This window comes from Amphiura filiformis, chromosome 2 (assembly GCF_039555335.1).
Source record: "Amphiura filiformis chromosome 2, Afil_fr2py, whole genome shotgun sequence".
NCBI classification, from domain to species: domain Eukaryota; kingdom Metazoa; phylum Echinodermata; class Ophiuroidea; order Amphilepidida; family Amphiuridae; genus Amphiura; species Amphiura filiformis.
The window spans coordinates 81,163,774-81,181,639 of record NC_092629.1 but is presented as its reverse complement, the minus strand read 5'-3'; the positions used below and the strand labels follow the sequence as shown (position 1 = coordinate 81,181,639).

Here is a 17,866-nt window from a genome sequence, read left to right as displayed (position 1 = left end):
AAAGTTAAACTACTCATCATCAGCAAGATGACACAACCGCATACATAAACTAGATGAAACTAAACTGAATATCCGATAGGCCTATATACAGCAAGTCAAATCACTATGTTTCTCAGAAACTGAAACCTTGACCTGTTTTGGTCCATTATACCAAATGGCCTACAGGGTGTAAATTTCTGATGAATACAAATTGAGCCTATATAATTCCTCACTAAAACTCTTCATATTTTACTTGTTCAATGTAGGCCACCCTGAATCATGCACCTATAAACAAGGACAAAGTTGATACCCTGCACCCTATTGACCTTAACCACAAATGCCATAACTTTGAGTAGATGATAAAGTATCTAGTCTCTTGAGAAAACTCACTTGGCAATTGGAAATTATTGTTTGAATGGTATGACACTTCAGGCTTTGTTAGAGGCTATGGAGGCTAGGTTAGGAGCTATTACAGGTTAGACCCACTGATAAACTTTGGGGTCATATGGTTTCTTATGGAAGGGTGTACAGATGACAATGCCCTTTTTCAATGAAGATAATAAGGTCTGTTGGAGCTATCTCAGATAAGCTCCACATTGGAGTTGCCAGTTTATTATTTGGTACACACTTGATATAAATATAAAAATCCCCAGCAGAAATGAAAGCATATGAATTACACTGATAAACATAGAATATCCACTACAATAATAAGGGATATTTTTAGATTTATGCAATTTAAATAAGAAGTATTTAAGATTAATAAAAATCACATAATACTTTGAAAATCTGGGTGGGGCTCTGCCCCATTAGTCCCAATGGAAGAGCCGCCCCTGCACAGCCTGCCTCAGGCCTCATCCAATCAAAAGTTTTATATCGAATAAAGCGAGCCCTCAAGTACAAACAAGGATTCTCGAGAATATACAAAACTTCAAGATCCACAGAGGCCGCCCTTGGGGTGACGTGCTTCGAATAGCGCGGTAAGTGCAATATTTTTCGATTGACGAATTTCTGAGACTGATCGTCAAATTTAGGCAAAAAACCCCGTTTTTTCTGCAGTTTACAGGGCTCAACTGTCAATCTCCGGTAAGAAATAGCCTCAACAACTAAATGATTTTATCGAAACTGCCTTGTTTCCCTGGAATGAGGGAATTTATGACGAGTAATTGGCATGCCATAGATTGATCTACATGATCATACATCATGCATACATGCTAGTCATGTCTTGTCTTGTCTTGTCTGCTACTGCACAAAACGCCTGGTGTGGCTATCAGCGTACAGATCATGCATCGATTCGCTGATAACTTATTAAATTTTCTTCTCGATTTCAATTTCCTTACCGCCGATCAAGTTCTTGAAAGAGGCCACATCAGGAGCTATTTTGGTGGTAGGTGGCAGTTTGCTCGAGAAACACTAGCCACAAATTTGCTCACGGATGCCCTCGCATTCGTGGCTAGTGTCCCTTCGCCCTGAATATCGGTCGGTAAACAAATTACGTAAGCTTACCGTTACGTAATATCATTGTAATAACAATAGGCAATTCTGAAATATCCCCCTAAATACCTCCTTGTACATATCTTTACCTACCAATTTGTTACTATGCGTGTTGTTGAAGTAATTCTCAGTTCTATGTGCCATTTCAGGTGCATTTAGGTAGATATTTCATCACTATTTCTGGAAAAATTGCTCCAATATTCTCAGGTGATCGCCTTATTTCACGAAGTAAAAGGTCATTAGAATGGGAAGAGGTCATCTTATGCGAGAGAGTGGCAATGGATTAGTCCATTAAGAGAAATAGGGCGGCGCCAGCCATATCCATTTTATTAGAAGTTGACGCCCATCGGCTTATCGCTACTTCAGATGAAACACACTGTCATAGAGTGCCTGGATGTATCGATTCCATATTTGACAAACAATTACAAGTCCAACTTAAAGCAGAAACCAACGTGAAAGGGTACTTCAACAATTGTTTATACTGACGTCACATCCTCATCATAGCCATATTCACCCATTTTCAAATGGAATGGTCATCAATGAGCGTTGTCAGGTTGACGACTGAGGGCAGCAGTCTAAGGTCAGGTTATGTCAAGTAAGCTCACGTGATAATAATATACTCTCATCTATAGAAGCTGTTAGCCTATGACCTTCCAGTCATTATTCATGAACATTTGCCTGCGCCAATTGCTCCCACATGGTGAGGCTAAATTTCTGCCATCTTTTCGTCAGCTGTGCAGCCAGCAAAAATCAGCTTATAATTGCTTCCAATTTTCAGGATCGTAAGTATCGAAAATGTAAAAAGGTACGGCTCAATACATGCAATAGAATAAAGCTTATAATGACACGCTTATGAAGTGTGTTTGTGAACTATGAAGCATGTTTACGTCTCGGTACAATTTTATGCATCGGACTATGCAAAAGCCTGGCATAGGGGAGATTGGGGTTAGTTGGAACGCGGGGTAAGTTGAAACATTGTATTTTTAAATGAAAAAAAAAATTAATTTGGTAAAATACTGGCACCTAGTAATAGGTATTAGTAAGGGTCATCCACCAAATTAGGAACAGCACTGATGCCCCACCAGTGTTGGCTTGGGAAAGGAATATCTGTTTTTTGACTTACTGACTAATTTTTATACCCCTCAGAAAAGATGCGTTATCACCATGTTGTTTGAAGATTCAGGGATTATTTTTTGAGTATCATAAGCACTAGTAATAAGTCCCAGAATAATGTTAAATAAAAGTTTTATTGTATTTCTTATTTTGTGTAATGAACTTTGAAATGTGAAAATAGGCATCGGGGTTAGTTGAAACTTTTGAGGTGGGGTTAGTTGACACGTGAAAATCGCATAGAAAAATACATGGTTAAAAATTTGACTTTTTAAAAATTTGTAACATGTTTTCCATTTCTTCAATATTGCTTTAATATGGTTAAAAAGCAATAATACAAGCAAAAAGTGCACACAGAAAGTACATTTTATAATATTTTAGGCTTCTCATATTTTGGTCCATGGTGACACTCGTCACCTTGTGTCCAAAGTATTGACCCAAGACTCCCACATATTTATTTATTCATTTTTTCACACTGATTGTATGTTAAAGGGTGCCTTCAAGGGAAGTATAACCCTAACAACACAATAATAATTATTTTGAAATTTTTACAAGCAGTGTTTCAACTAACCCCACTCTATGTTTCAACTTACCCCAGGGGTGGGGTTAGTTGAAACACTTTTTTTCAAATTTTCAAATTGGATTATATGAATAATCATAAGCAGGTCCAATAAAGTTTAAGGCTGTATTTGTAGCTGGTATGTATATGTTTATACTAATATGGTTAGTGTTTCTTGAAAGTAATCGGTTTTGCGTTAAAAAGACGATTTTGTGAAAAATGTTTCAACTAACCCCAATCTCCCCTACTTGCCATCTCTAACGCAAATCAAAGATTTGCATTAGAGTACATATGCTCGAACAAGTGGCAGTGAGTTCCATTTTGGTATTGTCCGTGGATAAAGTGAGAATTTATAGCAGTCTTTGTTGGGGCGTATGACGTTATAGTTACGTTCATGAGTTTGACGAGTAGTGCGTCTGGCTGTAGTGTTCTTGGTCAGGTGATGACTGATGTTAGATGGTGTGAACTTGTGAGTTTCTTTGTATATAGTTATGAGGCGAGCCTTTTCCCTTCTGTCTTTAAGAGTGTCCCATTTCAGATCATGAAGCATGTCCGTGACACTGCTAGTATTCTAAGATCATGACAGTTGCTCGAGAACTCTAGCCAAGAATTTGCTCACCGATAGCTTCACATTCTAGGCTAGAGACCTTTGCATTCAAAATCTAGTCGGATTCGCTGAAGCATGACACCGTGTAAAGCAATGGAAGGTCAGAAGTAAACACAGCCGATCACGACAGGCGATTGCATCAAAAATGTTGCTAAAATTACACTTCAGCAAAATTTTAGACTGTCCAAAATACATAAATCTTGCTCAAAAGATACAGTTGATTCATCGAAATAACTTTCATTCAAATTTCAACATTAACAGAATAAATAACCTCCGGTGTAAAAAATTGCACCGCTGTCCGACTGAAAAACCATAGTAAAGTACTCTAGCATCGAATGCGTAACTATCGTGTGCAAATTCGAAGCTAGAGTTCTCGAGCAACATGACAGGTAGGCCTATACCCTGAGTAAGGATACTTGTGCTGAATGTGAAATTGGTCACTTATCGCTCACTGTTCAAAATGTGACATCTACACCAATTACAGTCCCGGAAACGGTCTACTTTTTAGCCGACCTCAATTCGAAACATTTAGTGATAGTTAAAAATGCGATCCCCAACCCTTTGCTTTGGTTACCTTTTGGGACGAATTTGTAGAAATCTCCGCATGAGTCTCCGTGTCTGAAATTCCCCGGTACATCGAAAATGTCGCATTTCTCAGTCCCGGTGATGATACTATATCCGCAACGCTGTTTTCATACATGCATATCTCTGACCCCTGTAAGGTCAAAAACGTGGCGTTGATTTCAACCAATCCAATCCACCGATTGTGATACTGACGTCATATCTGAGGTGACCAGGAGGCAGGAGATACCATTTTGGTCAACTGAACTCGACTCGTTCTTTTGGTTGACATAAATCGAACAAAATTTTCAATAACGGGTAATAGTAGGATTTCAATTTTTTATTAATGAAGTTACTTGTAGTTTTGAGGAATGACAAAGTTGTTTTTGGAAACTTAGATGTTTGTTTCAACTGATGATGTAGGATCGCAAGGTGAGTGAATTCGTGAAGAGATTTGCTTGTTTGAGTGATAGTAGGATACGGGATGTAGGCTAGTCCTCTGTGTTTGACCTGCTCCGATGTCTCAATTCAGGCGGAATTATTCGTACCTGCTAACCAGACAGATATACATGCTAGTAGTAGTAGCCTACTCATTGCGTTGCGTTGCGTTGCGTTGAGTTGATTTGAGTCGGCAGCTGCAACTACTGTCCACCAGCAATGCCAGTCGTACTCTCGCCAACTTACCCTGAAACCGAGGATTGAGTGCAGATATCAGAACCGGGGATGGTTCCCCCTTCTGCTTTTCGAATAGCTCTGACAATACACACATACAAATATTTGGTCAATACAGGGTGCCACAAATGTCATATAGGGTGGAAAAGTTAAATTTTGGTTCAAAAAGTATACAATTTTGTCTCTCTCTTATTTACTTAACATAAACACCTGGTCTGTTAAAACCTTTTTAGATGTGCTAATAACATTGTAGACTTGTAAAAAGCAAACTTGTAAATGGCTCAAAATAAGCTAAGGTGTCATAAAAGTGTAACACACAATTATTTTTCCAGCTCTTTTCTTTTGGTCTCCAACCAGGTTTAAATTATAGTATGCACATATATCGTTCATAATACACTAAAAGAAAGATAAGTTATAGACCATTTACTTCACAAATTTAATTTTTGTAGCCCTTGCGTACGTTATATTTGACAGACACAATTTTGATGATTTTCTGCAATCAAATAAAAATTTATAAAGTATTACATAAGGTATTTTGTGGTTATTTAGGTGTAGGACCTACAGCAATTGATTGTGGAAAAAAATGTGTCCAAATATTACAATAAGGAGGATAAATTGTTATAAATAAAATATGTGTGTCTGTCAAGCCATAACATACATAAGATGTCTGTCAAATGTAACATACAGAATAATAATTTGGCAAAAACAGTAGTTCAAGATGGGAAATTGAATAAAGATCACATGCAGTTTATAAATCACATGTTTTAAAACACTTTTATAAACTCTAAACTATCATCATAATGTGAACATCAAGTGATTTTTAATTTTTTAAGCGTATTATGTATGTTACTTTTGACAGACACATACAAATCTTGCGTATGTTACTTGCGTACAAATGTTTGACAGACAACACTTAACAATGGATTGTGTCATCAAAAAAGCTCCTCACAAAGTGATAGTGCCACAAAGCTAGGTGGAGCTAAATGCTATGTCATGTAGCATAATTAGCTGTATCACCCTAGTTTAGCAGGAATTACAGCACCGTCTTGCGTATGTTACTATTTGACAGACATTTCAAGAAAAATTTTAAAATTGTTATATGTTCAAAAAAGATGGCAGCCACTTACAAATTGATTATAATATGGAGAAATGAAGTTATTTACAATAGATTTACCCTTTAGTTTATGCTTCAAGTCTTTGTTTATAAAAACTGAGGGACTTCAAAATCAATCAAAAGTTTGACAGACAATAGTAACATACGCAAGGCAAACTTTTAAATCCTTTTTTTGATCTGTTAACTTATAATTCATAATGCCTCTTTCTGTTTTTTTGATTGGTTTACTGCACCATTTTGGGAAACAGGTCACATGAATTTCTATAAGGATCCATATAAAAATTAAAAGCTGTTGAAAAAAGGCGTCTCTTGGCATGTTACAAATAAAAGTGTAAAAATAGGCATTTTTACAGCTATTTTTTTTTTTTTATTATTATTTATAAATTAGAGTGAAAGGATTTTACTTAAATTGTGTATATGCTATGTCTTTACTACCTAAACTTGCCACTAAACTAGCAAATATTCCATTTCTATAATTATTATTTTAAAAAAAAGATGTCAAAATATATGGCTATAATATGACACCTTAGCATATTTTGAGCCAAATGATGAGTTATGTTGCCTGAGATACAGGGTGTTCAAAAGTCGTACAAATAATGATTTTGTAGACCCCTGCTACCTATAACTGCCCATACTATTGTACTATATAGTGTTCAATATACTGTGCACTGCATGCATTCAGCTGATCAGCATGTTCAAGACTTGCAAGTACATTTATTGCATTTACACTATACATGTACACATGAAATAAAACAATAACACCTCAAAACTTTCACATATTAAATCTTATAATTTAAACCTGGCTAATAAAATTATGAAAGCACTGAAAGCAGCACCCCCTCCCAAGCCCCCTCGATGGTGCTTCCAAATTTTGAGGGGTTGATCATGGCTTGACTATATCACAAGCTTCTATATTTTATAAACATTTTAAGGAACTGTACAACTCAAGGTAAAATACATGTAGGCCTATCCCATATTTTTGGTCACAAATATGACTATGAGTGAACATGTGACCAAAGATTTTGATTTCACATCATTCAGAATATAAATGCTTGTTGTCTCTGTTTTACCATTTAAGTGTTCCCTGTGTATTTTGGGCAAAACATCATCATTCTACATAAGTTGAAGTTATCATCATGGAAGTATAACATTTGACAAGTTTACTTTTAACCAGATCCAAATATGAAGGACTAGGTTCATTATTACCGGTACCATCAATCATGAGTGGAAATTTCAATTCAAGAATGAACACAGCCTGACATAGCGACAGTGTGACAATTTGTTTGCGTACACAATGTGATGTACGCCAGCGTGTGCAACTGTGTGTCCGTAACTCAGGATTGGTTTAGTATTGTGTGGGTTCGCATTGCAGTTTGAAATACGCGAAATACGGTCGGCGTTGGATCGAATACAAGCTTTTGAAAGCTGTGTTCATTCAATTGAAATTCCTAGTATCAATGTTCTACCACGAAAATGATGAAAACATGCATGTGATTGTATAAATACTGAATGTAGTTTTCAGGTGGTAGGCCTATAGTCCAGTGCCGAGTGGCTAGACAGGCTCTGTATCCATGTATTGTCATTAGAGAAAACATTGAAACACTTTCTAAAAATGTACGTAAATACTACATGTACATGAGTTAACATGACTTTTGTTTTACTTCTTACAACTTCAGCTTTATTCATGAAGCTAATTTTCATCTGGAAAGGTATATATATTCAACTAAACAGGACTGTGTTCCAGTATCTATGTAGCTCTATATGAAAAGAATTGAATTTTTATCGTTCATTTTAACTCTTTTTTATAAATTACTTAATTTACTTATTTTACCATTTTTTACCCGTAATTTACCGTAATTTACCGGTAATTTACCGCCATATTTAATTTACCGGTAAATTAACAACACTGACTTTTACAGAAGTAGGGTAACTTATTCAAGAAATATGACATTCAGAACATTTCGGAGCATAAATGCATGGTACCGGTAGGCCCTACAGTAACGTATAGGAAAAGCCTAGAACCCATGACACAGAATGCAGCACATTTACAACAAATTAAACTAGCTTGGAGTAAAATTGGTCACATTACCTACTACTAGACATAAATACCGGTACCAAAACAATGGTACATAATCCATCCCAATACCTTGCTGGTTTACGAAGTTAGAGTAAAAAATTAATTTCTAGAGACACTCGATATAGTGATAAACATAATTTCGAGTTCAACTGAATGGGTTCATCATGATTAAAGCCATAATGTGTGATTTGCTTCACAGTGACGCCAGGCTCAATTTTACTTGGATTTCTACTTTTTGCATAATTATAATGTCCATGTACAAAAATACCATGTAAAATACTAAGCCTGAAGTGCTTTAATAACAGTAAAATTTAACTTTTTATATTAAAACTGGGGAGACCCGGTTTTATTCAGAGTTCACTGATCGAATGCTTGCTATAAACATGTCACGTGGATGTCAGCTTATGTGTACACACGTCGAGCGAGATGCTCCGTGCAGTATTACATATACAATGTAATACGATCGGCGAGCGTAGTACACGCATTGTAGGCGCTGGAATGAAATCGCAATTTTCTTTGTTATAGTAACCTTATTTGTTCATGGCTCGAAATTAAAAGGGGAAAATGTGATCAGTGAAGACAAACATGTAAATAGAATCTATTCTTTATGCAAATCACACATTATTGCTTTAATAACATATTTTTATTTATCAAAAATCGACTTATGGGCACCCTGCTATAGGCTGCTACTATAACTACCTTGTTCTACAAAATTATTTACCGGCCCTCGTATGTTCCTTTTTCTATTTTTATACAGTGAGCTAATACAGTGAGCTAGTTAGCTAAAGATGGACAGCAGTTCATCATCATCATCATCATCATCGTCATCATCATCTGATGAAGAAGACCCTGTCTGGGAGGGTACACCAGTACCTTCCTGGATACCAGATGAAATTTTCGACCAACAAGATAACAAAGTCGTCCTTCAACAACTCTTCAGTGCCTTCCAAGGAATGCATGAGTTGCAAAAAGAAGAAGACTCTATGTGATGTTGCCATCAAAGTTCAGGACACAACCTTCCATGCCCATAAGATTGTCCTAGCAGCTACCAGCAAATATTTCCAGGCCATGTTCACATCAGGGTTTAAAGAGAGCGAACACTCTGAGGCAACTATATCTGACGGCGAACCAGACACATTCAAGGTTCTGTTAGATTTTGCGTACTCAGGTTTATTACATGTTACTAAGGATACCGTTTTAAGTATCATGGATATGGCGCATTATATTCAGTTTGACTATGCAATGGATCGTTGCGTTTGTTTCGTGGAGGATAAATTTGATGCTCAAAGACTTGATATCAAGATGACATTGGAGGTTCTCACCAGAGCCAATCTGTTTCGTCTCCATGATCTCAAGAAAAATTGTAAAGACTATTTAGCTAAGAATTTCAAGGTGTCTGAAGAGTTTGTCGCAGGCATGACTGCTGAACTCATGGAGGAGATGTTGGAAAGACCTGACTTGACAGATGAAAAAGAGGTATATATCATCAGATCAGGGCTCAAAATAGACGGGGCAAAGGGCGATTTCTCCTGAAAATGCCATTGAAATAAGCCTCAAAAATTAAATTACGGGGGTGGTTTTTGGTCATCCAAAAGAAAAGACCCTAAATGGAATCACAAGTTGTGTGTCCATCCGTCAGTCGGGGTGTCTGTCCTCCATCAACAATTATGCAGGACTTTTGGTTAATATTTGGCCTCATATGAACAGTTCAAATCATATATTGCAAGTTTGTAACCAAACTTGGGTCCTCAACACAAGATATAGGCATTCACTGTGCACGACTGGGCTGCAGGGTCTGTCATTGGGTCGTGCAGATCAGCCCTCGAATTAAGGAGCTGAAGGGGCACGGCAACTTTTTTAGGGCAAGTTGATAATTGCCTTGGATTTTCACTGAAAAGGCAAGGCAACACAGCAGTTTGTAATATTTCAAGAGGGCATCATGGCAACTGTTGAAAATTTGAGAAGGGCACCAAGGCAATTTCTCAAAAGTGAAGAAAACACACACAAACATAGCTAGATCAGGCATGAGAATTTTCAGTTTAAAAACTGAATTCAGTTTTTTTTATAGTCAAAATTTCCGCAACTTTATTTAATTTCAGCCTGTTTTTGGTACTTTTTGCCCAATTTCACGCGCATTTTCAGTTTTTTCAGGTTTTTTTAGGAAAGTGCAGTCTCATGCCTGCTAGATAATTCTATAATGAAGGGGCAGGGCTGGGGCACCGACGGCAACTTCATTAGAGGGCACAGCAAGTGACTGCCTTGGGTAAAGGACATATTTTGAGGGCATTACGGCAGTGGGGATGGGCACCCATGGCATTTTTCGTTAAAAAATGGGTTAATTCGAGGGCTGGACTGCAGATCATGAGGGAGGAAAACCACTTTGTCATGTTTGTTGTACTTTTGCACTTCTATCATTGTTTAGTTGTTCAATTTCTATTTGTTCCGATAAATACAGGTATTTGATGCAACATTGGCTTGGTTAAAACATGACTGGAGAAGTCGCAAAAAGTTGGCACCATCTCTCTTCAGTAAAATAAGACTAGGGCTGGTACCAATAGGTCATCTCTCCAGGGAGGTAACAAAATCACCATTATACTCTGTCCCAGAATGCGAGGTGTTGATAGAAAAGGTTTGGAAGATGTTGGACTGCAAAAAACCCAATGACCCACCTCTACACACCAAAGAACCTGGCTTATTTGCTACAAGAACAACAGTCAATGTAAGTGAATGAAGATGAACAACAGGGGTCGATTTGGAAAATACAAGTTACATACACCACAGCAATTTTTCCTTGAATATGGGCTGAATATCACAAAATTTTGCATGCACAGAACCAATGTTACATGTACATGCATGTATGTGCATGTAAAACCCTCTAAATCGAACCCTGATAAACAAAGTATATGGAGCAAACCATAAGTTCAATGACATACTGTAAATGTAAGTCTGTTTGTTACGGGGAGGGTCTGATTATACGTTTGTAATATGACCAGCTCCAACCAAACCCGGAACAAGTCGCCAGGAATGTTTTTGAGTTATACATAATGTAGGCTTTTAAAGATAACATTCCCATAAAACAAAATCAAATTTTGGAATTCTTGATTTCATGGTATTTGACCTTGGGACTGAGTTTACTTTTATTAAAATGAGGTTAATAATTGACAGTTGAACTATGGTAATCCATATTCAATCCTGCATAAAGCAGGAAACTAATTAGCCCATTAAACACAGAATAGAATCAATCTTGAAAAGTAAATTTACGCTATGTATGCTGTACCAGTAGTGTCCAGGGGGTTAAATTTTGATAGGGAGAGGGATCATCAGTCTTCTAATGAACAGACTTTCACCAGTTCACCATTTTACTAATTTCTTGAAAAAAGAGCTAAAACATGCATTTTTGTCATGTTTTCTGACAATTCAGTCACAAAGTTCAAAGACTGTGTTCATGCCAAAATAAAACGAAACATGTCTTTTCCAATAATTAGAATGCATTTATTGAAATTAGACTCTGTACAAGTCTTTAGACTGGATTGTCATGTTGTAAAAAACACCCTAAAAATGCATCATGTTTTTGGCCCTTCATAAATTTGACTGAAAAAGGTGTAATACTTGGGAGATCATAGTGCATTAAAGAAGCTGGTTCTCTAGTAATTTGAAGCATCACTATTCTTTAACCCACTACTACTATAAATATTTTTGTTTTCTGTAGGCTGTTCTGTGCATTGGTACTTATCAGCCTACCATATTCTATGATGACCAAGAACATGACTGGGTAAAACTGAAGAAATTCCCAGCTCTACCAGAGAAGGACCATGGAATGACTACAGACAGTTGCTGCAATGCTGAAGGAAACCTATTTGTTGCACGAGGAAGGAACCTCTCACGTTGTACACTACAGCTTCCACAGTTTCTTAAGCTTAGTTATCTCAACAACAAGTGGAAGACTCTAGCCCCAATGTTGAAAAGAAGAGTAGCACCTATACTTGTTTACATGAAGGGTAAGACTCACAAAAAAGTTTTGGTTTAAAATGTGATACAATCTGGTTCATGGGAGCCAAAGGAGGCATTTTTGAAAATTGAGTTACACTAACTATTACTTTATACAAACATTATGCTGTCATATAGAGAAAACACCAAAGGTCTAGCATACTTGGTTTTAAAGTTATGAAGTTTTGTGATGTCTATTCCCCCGCCCCATGGACCAGATCATGTCACAAATACATGTATGGTAGTATAGTGCCTGTGGGTCAAAATTGTTACACGAGTGACAAAAGTGCCTAATTTAGTACACAGATTTGTATGACCCTGAAGTTTATGAAAATAAGAGGCTCCAAAAATATCAATTTTATTTTGGGCATTTTTGGGCTAAAAAAACCAATTTTTGGTCAAAAATACACCTTTTTTGATATTAATGTATTAAAATCTATACATGTAGTAGCTCTTTTAATTTGTGAAAAATATAAAGAAAATAAAAGAGATTTACCCTAGAAAAGAGGTTTTTTCTCAAAACTAGATTTTTCTGATATTTGAACTTTAGATGTTTTGTCACAAGTGCTGAAAGTCCATGTTTGCGCCCTCCTAGAACCCATATAAAGCCCCCACAATTCTCCAATTGCAGGATTGTAATATCTAGACCTGTGCATATGTGGTACTACAAGCCAGCACAGCATTTTTATACAGTTAGTTTGGAATTGGTTCAAAACTGTAGAATGCAAAAAGATGCATCATAATTTTAAAGTCATGATTAAATATTCTGATGCAAACAGTCAACTGACTTAAACAACTGTGCTTTTTTTTTTGGGTGGGTGCGGCGTGCCGCACCCACCCTGTATTCTCTGACTATTGACCTACTTCTTCACATGCCGCAGTGTTGAGAAAATATTTGTGCCGGTTATATCCCAAACACCCACAGAGGTGATAGTTTACGGCGAGGTTTGTAATTATTACTTGATTTTGATATGTAAGTAATACGATAAAGTCGTCATAGGCAGTAATGTGTTTGTATTAAAAGAAATAACAAAAATAATTATTTAAGTAATAGAAATACTATTTGGAAATTGCAGCAAGATTTGCAGATGTTTTATTTGAACAGTACCAGTTCACCAGTTTTGCTAGTTTTCCTAATCTTTGGGCTAAATTAATAGCATCGTGAAGGTCATATATATCATTTTATACTGACAGCTTCGGCATGTAATTAAATACAGCTTGTATGTGCATTGTGTTCAGTGTGTACATACATGTAGGCTATTTACTTTTCAAATCTTGTGACAAATAGTGCTGGCTGATGCTTGTATAAGGTATTATAGACAAATTATTAGAATGCATGTGCACCAGTAGAAATGGCCCAGGTTGAATAAAATAAATAAACATATGAATGAATATTTTATTCCCTGGATTATTTTTGTTGGGACAAAATAATGATATAGTTTGACGCTTTGAAATACAGTTATGTTAATCATAATAAAGTTACAAAGTTAAAAATAATATCGAAATATTGTAAAATCAAACATTTCCCCTCATAAGTTGCAATACAACATATTGAGGAAATTGATATGACAGATTTTTAAACTCTGATGGAAAGATACCCCAGCCCTGTTGTCTCACCAGAGAAGATGAGCAGAAGTCTTTCTATCTGATGATAAAAAAAACCTCTAGGTATGATGATTACGAAAATGTTTTAAATAACTATTAGGCCTATCTACAAAAGTTTTATAACCATGTTTTATATAAAATGTTAACATAAAACGTCTTGTGTTATGATGTGAAGGGTTAATATAAAAACAGGGAAAATATGTTCCAACTGACCAGCAGAGAAGAAAGGATAAGCAATAGATCAGATTAAAATCAGGGAAAATATGACACAACCTCCAATGGTAGAATAACAAGCGTATAAAAGCGTATAAAGTTAAAAACTCTTTTAACTTTGTTTATACGTTTGTGTTATCCCCTATTGGAAATCGATGTTGTGTCATATTTCCCTGTTTTTAATTGTGAACTTGACTTACTCATTCTTTCATTTCTCTTGACAATTTTTCATTTGCCCACCCTATTCCTTTTAAAGGAATTTTTATTTGTTTCAAATTACTCATTTGATGATGGGTTGAAAATTCATGGACAAATCAAATCACTTTAAAATGCATTTTATTGTTTCCCTATAGGCAGTGTTTATGCCATTGGTGGTACATCTAATAATAATGACTGTGAGGTGTTCAGTATCAGGACCAACAGATGGAAGAAACTACCAATTCTACCTACCTCTAATGTAAGTGTACCGGGGGCACTCTAACTTTGGAGGTGATGTGTATGTAGGGGGGGGGCTATCTTGGCTTCTTGGGGGCTATCTTGATTTCCAGAATGGTATACTGGTCTATCTCGACCAGTATGAAATGCACTTACGATATCAGGAAATTAATTATTTCACATACAGAACTACAATTCAAGTGTAGTTTTAAGCAATATTGCATACGTAAATATAATTCAAGATTCTACTTAAAGGGGCATTTCGTGATCCACAGCCTCATCCCCCCACTTTTCTCAAAAAAAAAAAAGTTGAGATTTTTATATCACTGGAAACCTCTGGCTACATAATGTTTATGCACAAAATATTTCTTGCAGATTAATTCGTTTTGCAAAGATATCGTGAAATTTGAATTTCGTTCTGGTGCACCAGAACGAAATTACAACGCATTGTCTATGGAGCAGTGTAATACACATAATCATGCATAACTCGCAAAGCATAAAATCGGAATCAACTGAAATTTAGGGAATAGGCTTTTTTCGTGGATATGTACTGAAAAATGTCATAAAAAGAGGATGCTAGGATCACGAAACACTCCTTTAAGTAAATATGTAAAGTATATGCTTTAATTTAGAATCACTTTCATGAAAATTCATAGTCCAATTAAATTATAGAAAGGTAAACTTAATACAAAGATTTTCAATTGCGATTTTCTAGAAATGCATGTTTTTCAAGATAGATCAGTATGTGAAATACATATTTTGTAAAAATCAGAAATATTTCAAATTTAACATTTTATAACTAATTATTTAGAAAAAATTGATGTCTGTAATTTGTGGAATTGGAAGAGCTCCTTATAAAAACTATAATACCAATTTTCTCAGAAAAGTCAAAAATTCAAGATAGATCAATATGTGATGCTCCCGACGATCAGCTAATACGCATAATATGTATATGATTATCACATTGTCAAAAACAATAAAGGAAGTAAAAATCTAAGGGATGAAATCAAAACTCGATCGGCGGTTGTCCGCCGGTTTGAATTCCGTTCAGCTTCTATTGTTTAGGGGTGGTGCAATAATTTATATGTGTACCCCGGGGTGGTGAATTATAGGGGGGGCAAAGATTTTTTGGCAGGCAATTTTTGGCAAAGATATTTTGGGTACCGTTTCTATATTATGCCCTAAAAAGGCGTAGGAAAACGTTAGGAACACGTTCAAATATGCAAAATTTCCTGCTCGCTGCGCTCGCATCATATGATAAGACAATTTAAGGTTTTAAATTCGGGTTCCCAAAAATCTTGCATGTGTAAGGGGGGGGCAAAGATTTTTTGGCACATCAAAAGGGGGGGGGCAAAGGTTTTTGACATTTTTTGGCACAGCCAAAGGGGGGGGCAAGCGATTTTTGGCAGACCATTTTGAGAATTCACCCCCCCGGGGGTACACATAATTATTGCACCACCCCTTAGAACAATTGACACTGGACGGAAACGACAGAATTGTTTAGAACAATGGAAACTGAATTGGCTATCGAGTTTTGATTTCATCCCTAACATGATGCTAATTAAAGCACATACATGCATTAAAATTGGGTATCACACAAGGTCACTTATCGATTTATACTCTAATCAGCTCGTAATCAGCAGGACTCATCACATCGTGGATTGATATAGAATGGCGCGCGTACACACAACTGGGCGCAGCAACTACGCAAACTGCGCGTTGTGTATTGTGTGAATGACGCGTGCTTTTGTGAATTTACGCTTGCGTAAGTTGGAACTGTATCGACTCTCGCAGTAACCAAAACCGAATAATTCCTGCCTATTAAGAGCTGATCATAGTCCCGGGGGTGTCACTCCCATTGTGGCCTGTACACCATCCGCGATAATGAAAACGCGTAAAAAGGGTAGCTTTTTGTGGGTAAGCACGATACGCGCGTAACGCGTTTAGGGTGTCAAAAACATGAAATATTGGAAAAAAGGGTAGCAAAATTGCAATTGCTAATACGCAGAAATGAAATTTAGGGTATGAAATGTGATGCAAGGAATAAAATCCCTGTTTAAGGTGTGAAAACACCTGTTTAGGGTATTGTTTTAGCCAAGGGTTTTAAAAATCCTTGTTTAGGGTGCTTTTCAAAAAGGCCACAATGGGAGTGACCCCCGGGATCATAGTATACCATTTATAAATGTTCTAAAATAAAGATGGATTCTTAATTGCACCATACACTTTATTTGACTCGCCCTGTGTATTATCTATATAATGCAAGTTATTTTTTTAAAATTTCTTTGACAGCTGAAGCTGAGCCCATCATCCTGTATTGCACACAATGGCGTGATTGTTATCTACGCTACATCTGCACAAGATGTCGGCAGGAGCAGTGCTTACCTTCTACAGATGTATAATCCAGCAACGAATTCATGGTCAACTCTCACAACTGTCCGGCACCCTGTGGCATCCAGTGTATGTGGTTTAGTGGAGCATGATGGGAAGTGTTACCGAGTTGTCGGCCCAGGCTGCAAGTGCACCAATGAACAGTGTGTGTGGCATAAAGTCAATGTTCACGAGCTTGCCATTGACTGTATAGATGGTAGCGCTTCAGTCGGCGAGCCACAGGACCAGACCGCACTGATGGACCAGGATCTTCCAAAATTTCTCAAGAATCGTGGTTTCATGATCAATGGTGAGCTGTTTGTGACCATCAACAAACTCTTCCACAAGATTGGAGTTGCTAGTAGTGATCAACTTGAAGAGATAGCTGAACAGTATGGAGGCTTGACCAGTCTTGATAGGGCGTGTTATCCACCAAGTCTCACAACTACCTTCATGGTCGACAAGTCTGTCTGGCTATAAATTCCATAACTCAATGTTTGCCATGTCAAACAATGTTACATTATTATTATTACACTGTTATTATGTAATAATGCGCAGAGATTTTAGAAATCAAAACTCGATGCTACATCCTGGATGTAGGATCGAAACCACTTATTTCGCATTCTCACTATGCTTGGAAGTGGACTCGATGTAGGATCGAGTCCACGTCCTGGTATCAAACAGGCATAGTGAGAATGCGCCCTTAGTGACAGTGACCCCCTTAGTGACCCCAAAACCCTGTTATTACGGGGTTTTCCCCAAAGGGCAATGCGATTTACAAGCACAGTACTGAGTGTAAAAAGGAAGTACCTGGTATTGGACACCTCATTTTAAAGCTCCCGTGAACAATGGTGGATTAGCTTTTGTTATCCTGGCAATACAAGTAGCAAAACAAGGTACAAAACGAGTACTTAAATCCAGAGGCGTAACTACGGGGGACAGAGGGGGGCAACATGCCCCAGGCGCCACCCTTAGGGGGGGCGCCAAATTGACCAATTCAGCATTGATTCTGCGCCCCTCCAAGCGATGAAAGTCAAAATTTTTGAGCGCTTCAGGTTAATTGAAAGAACATTTTTAAGACCGATATTC

General features: G+C 37.0%; 1 protein-coding gene across 2 annotated transcripts; it reads left to right on the top strand.

The window, feature by feature from the left end:
- The first annotated feature begins 937 nt into the window (after nt 1–937).
- LOC140146693 (kelch-like protein 38) lies at nt 938–17,500 on the top strand. Of its 2 annotated transcripts, none has more exons than XM_072168565.1 (6): nt 938–1,062; nt 8,928–9,646; nt 10,626–10,889; nt 11,880–12,168; nt 14,329–14,432; nt 16,700–17,500. In XM_072168565.1, exons 2-6 carry the CDS (start codon nt 9,008–9,010, stop codon nt 17,255–17,257), a joined length of 1,854 nt encoding a protein of 617 aa, XP_072024666.1. In that variant the 5' UTR covers nt 938–1,062; nt 8,928–9,007; the 3' UTR covers nt 17,258–17,500. The 2 variants fall into 2 exon arrangements, with proteins under 2 accessions (XP_072024666.1, XP_072024667.1); XM_072168566.1 differs by having other exon boundaries at nt 950–1,062; nt 8,941–9,646.
- The last annotated feature ends 366 nt before the right edge of the window (nt 17,501–17,866 follow it).

Bases quoted from the DNA above. Each gene is read 5' to 3' on its own strand.
- LOC140146693 (XM_072168565.1), top strand. From the start codon at position 9,008: ATGAAGAAGACCCTGTCTGGGAGGGTACACCAGTACCTTCCTGGATAC. The intron at 9,647-10,625 runs GTATATATCATC...CGATAAATACAG, and splicing joins ACTTGACAGATGAAAAAGAG to GTATTTGATGCAACATTGGC. The intron at 10,890-11,879 runs GTAAGTGAATGA...TGTTTTCTGTAG, and splicing joins CTACAAGAACAACAGTCAAT to GCTGTTCTGTGCATTGGTAC.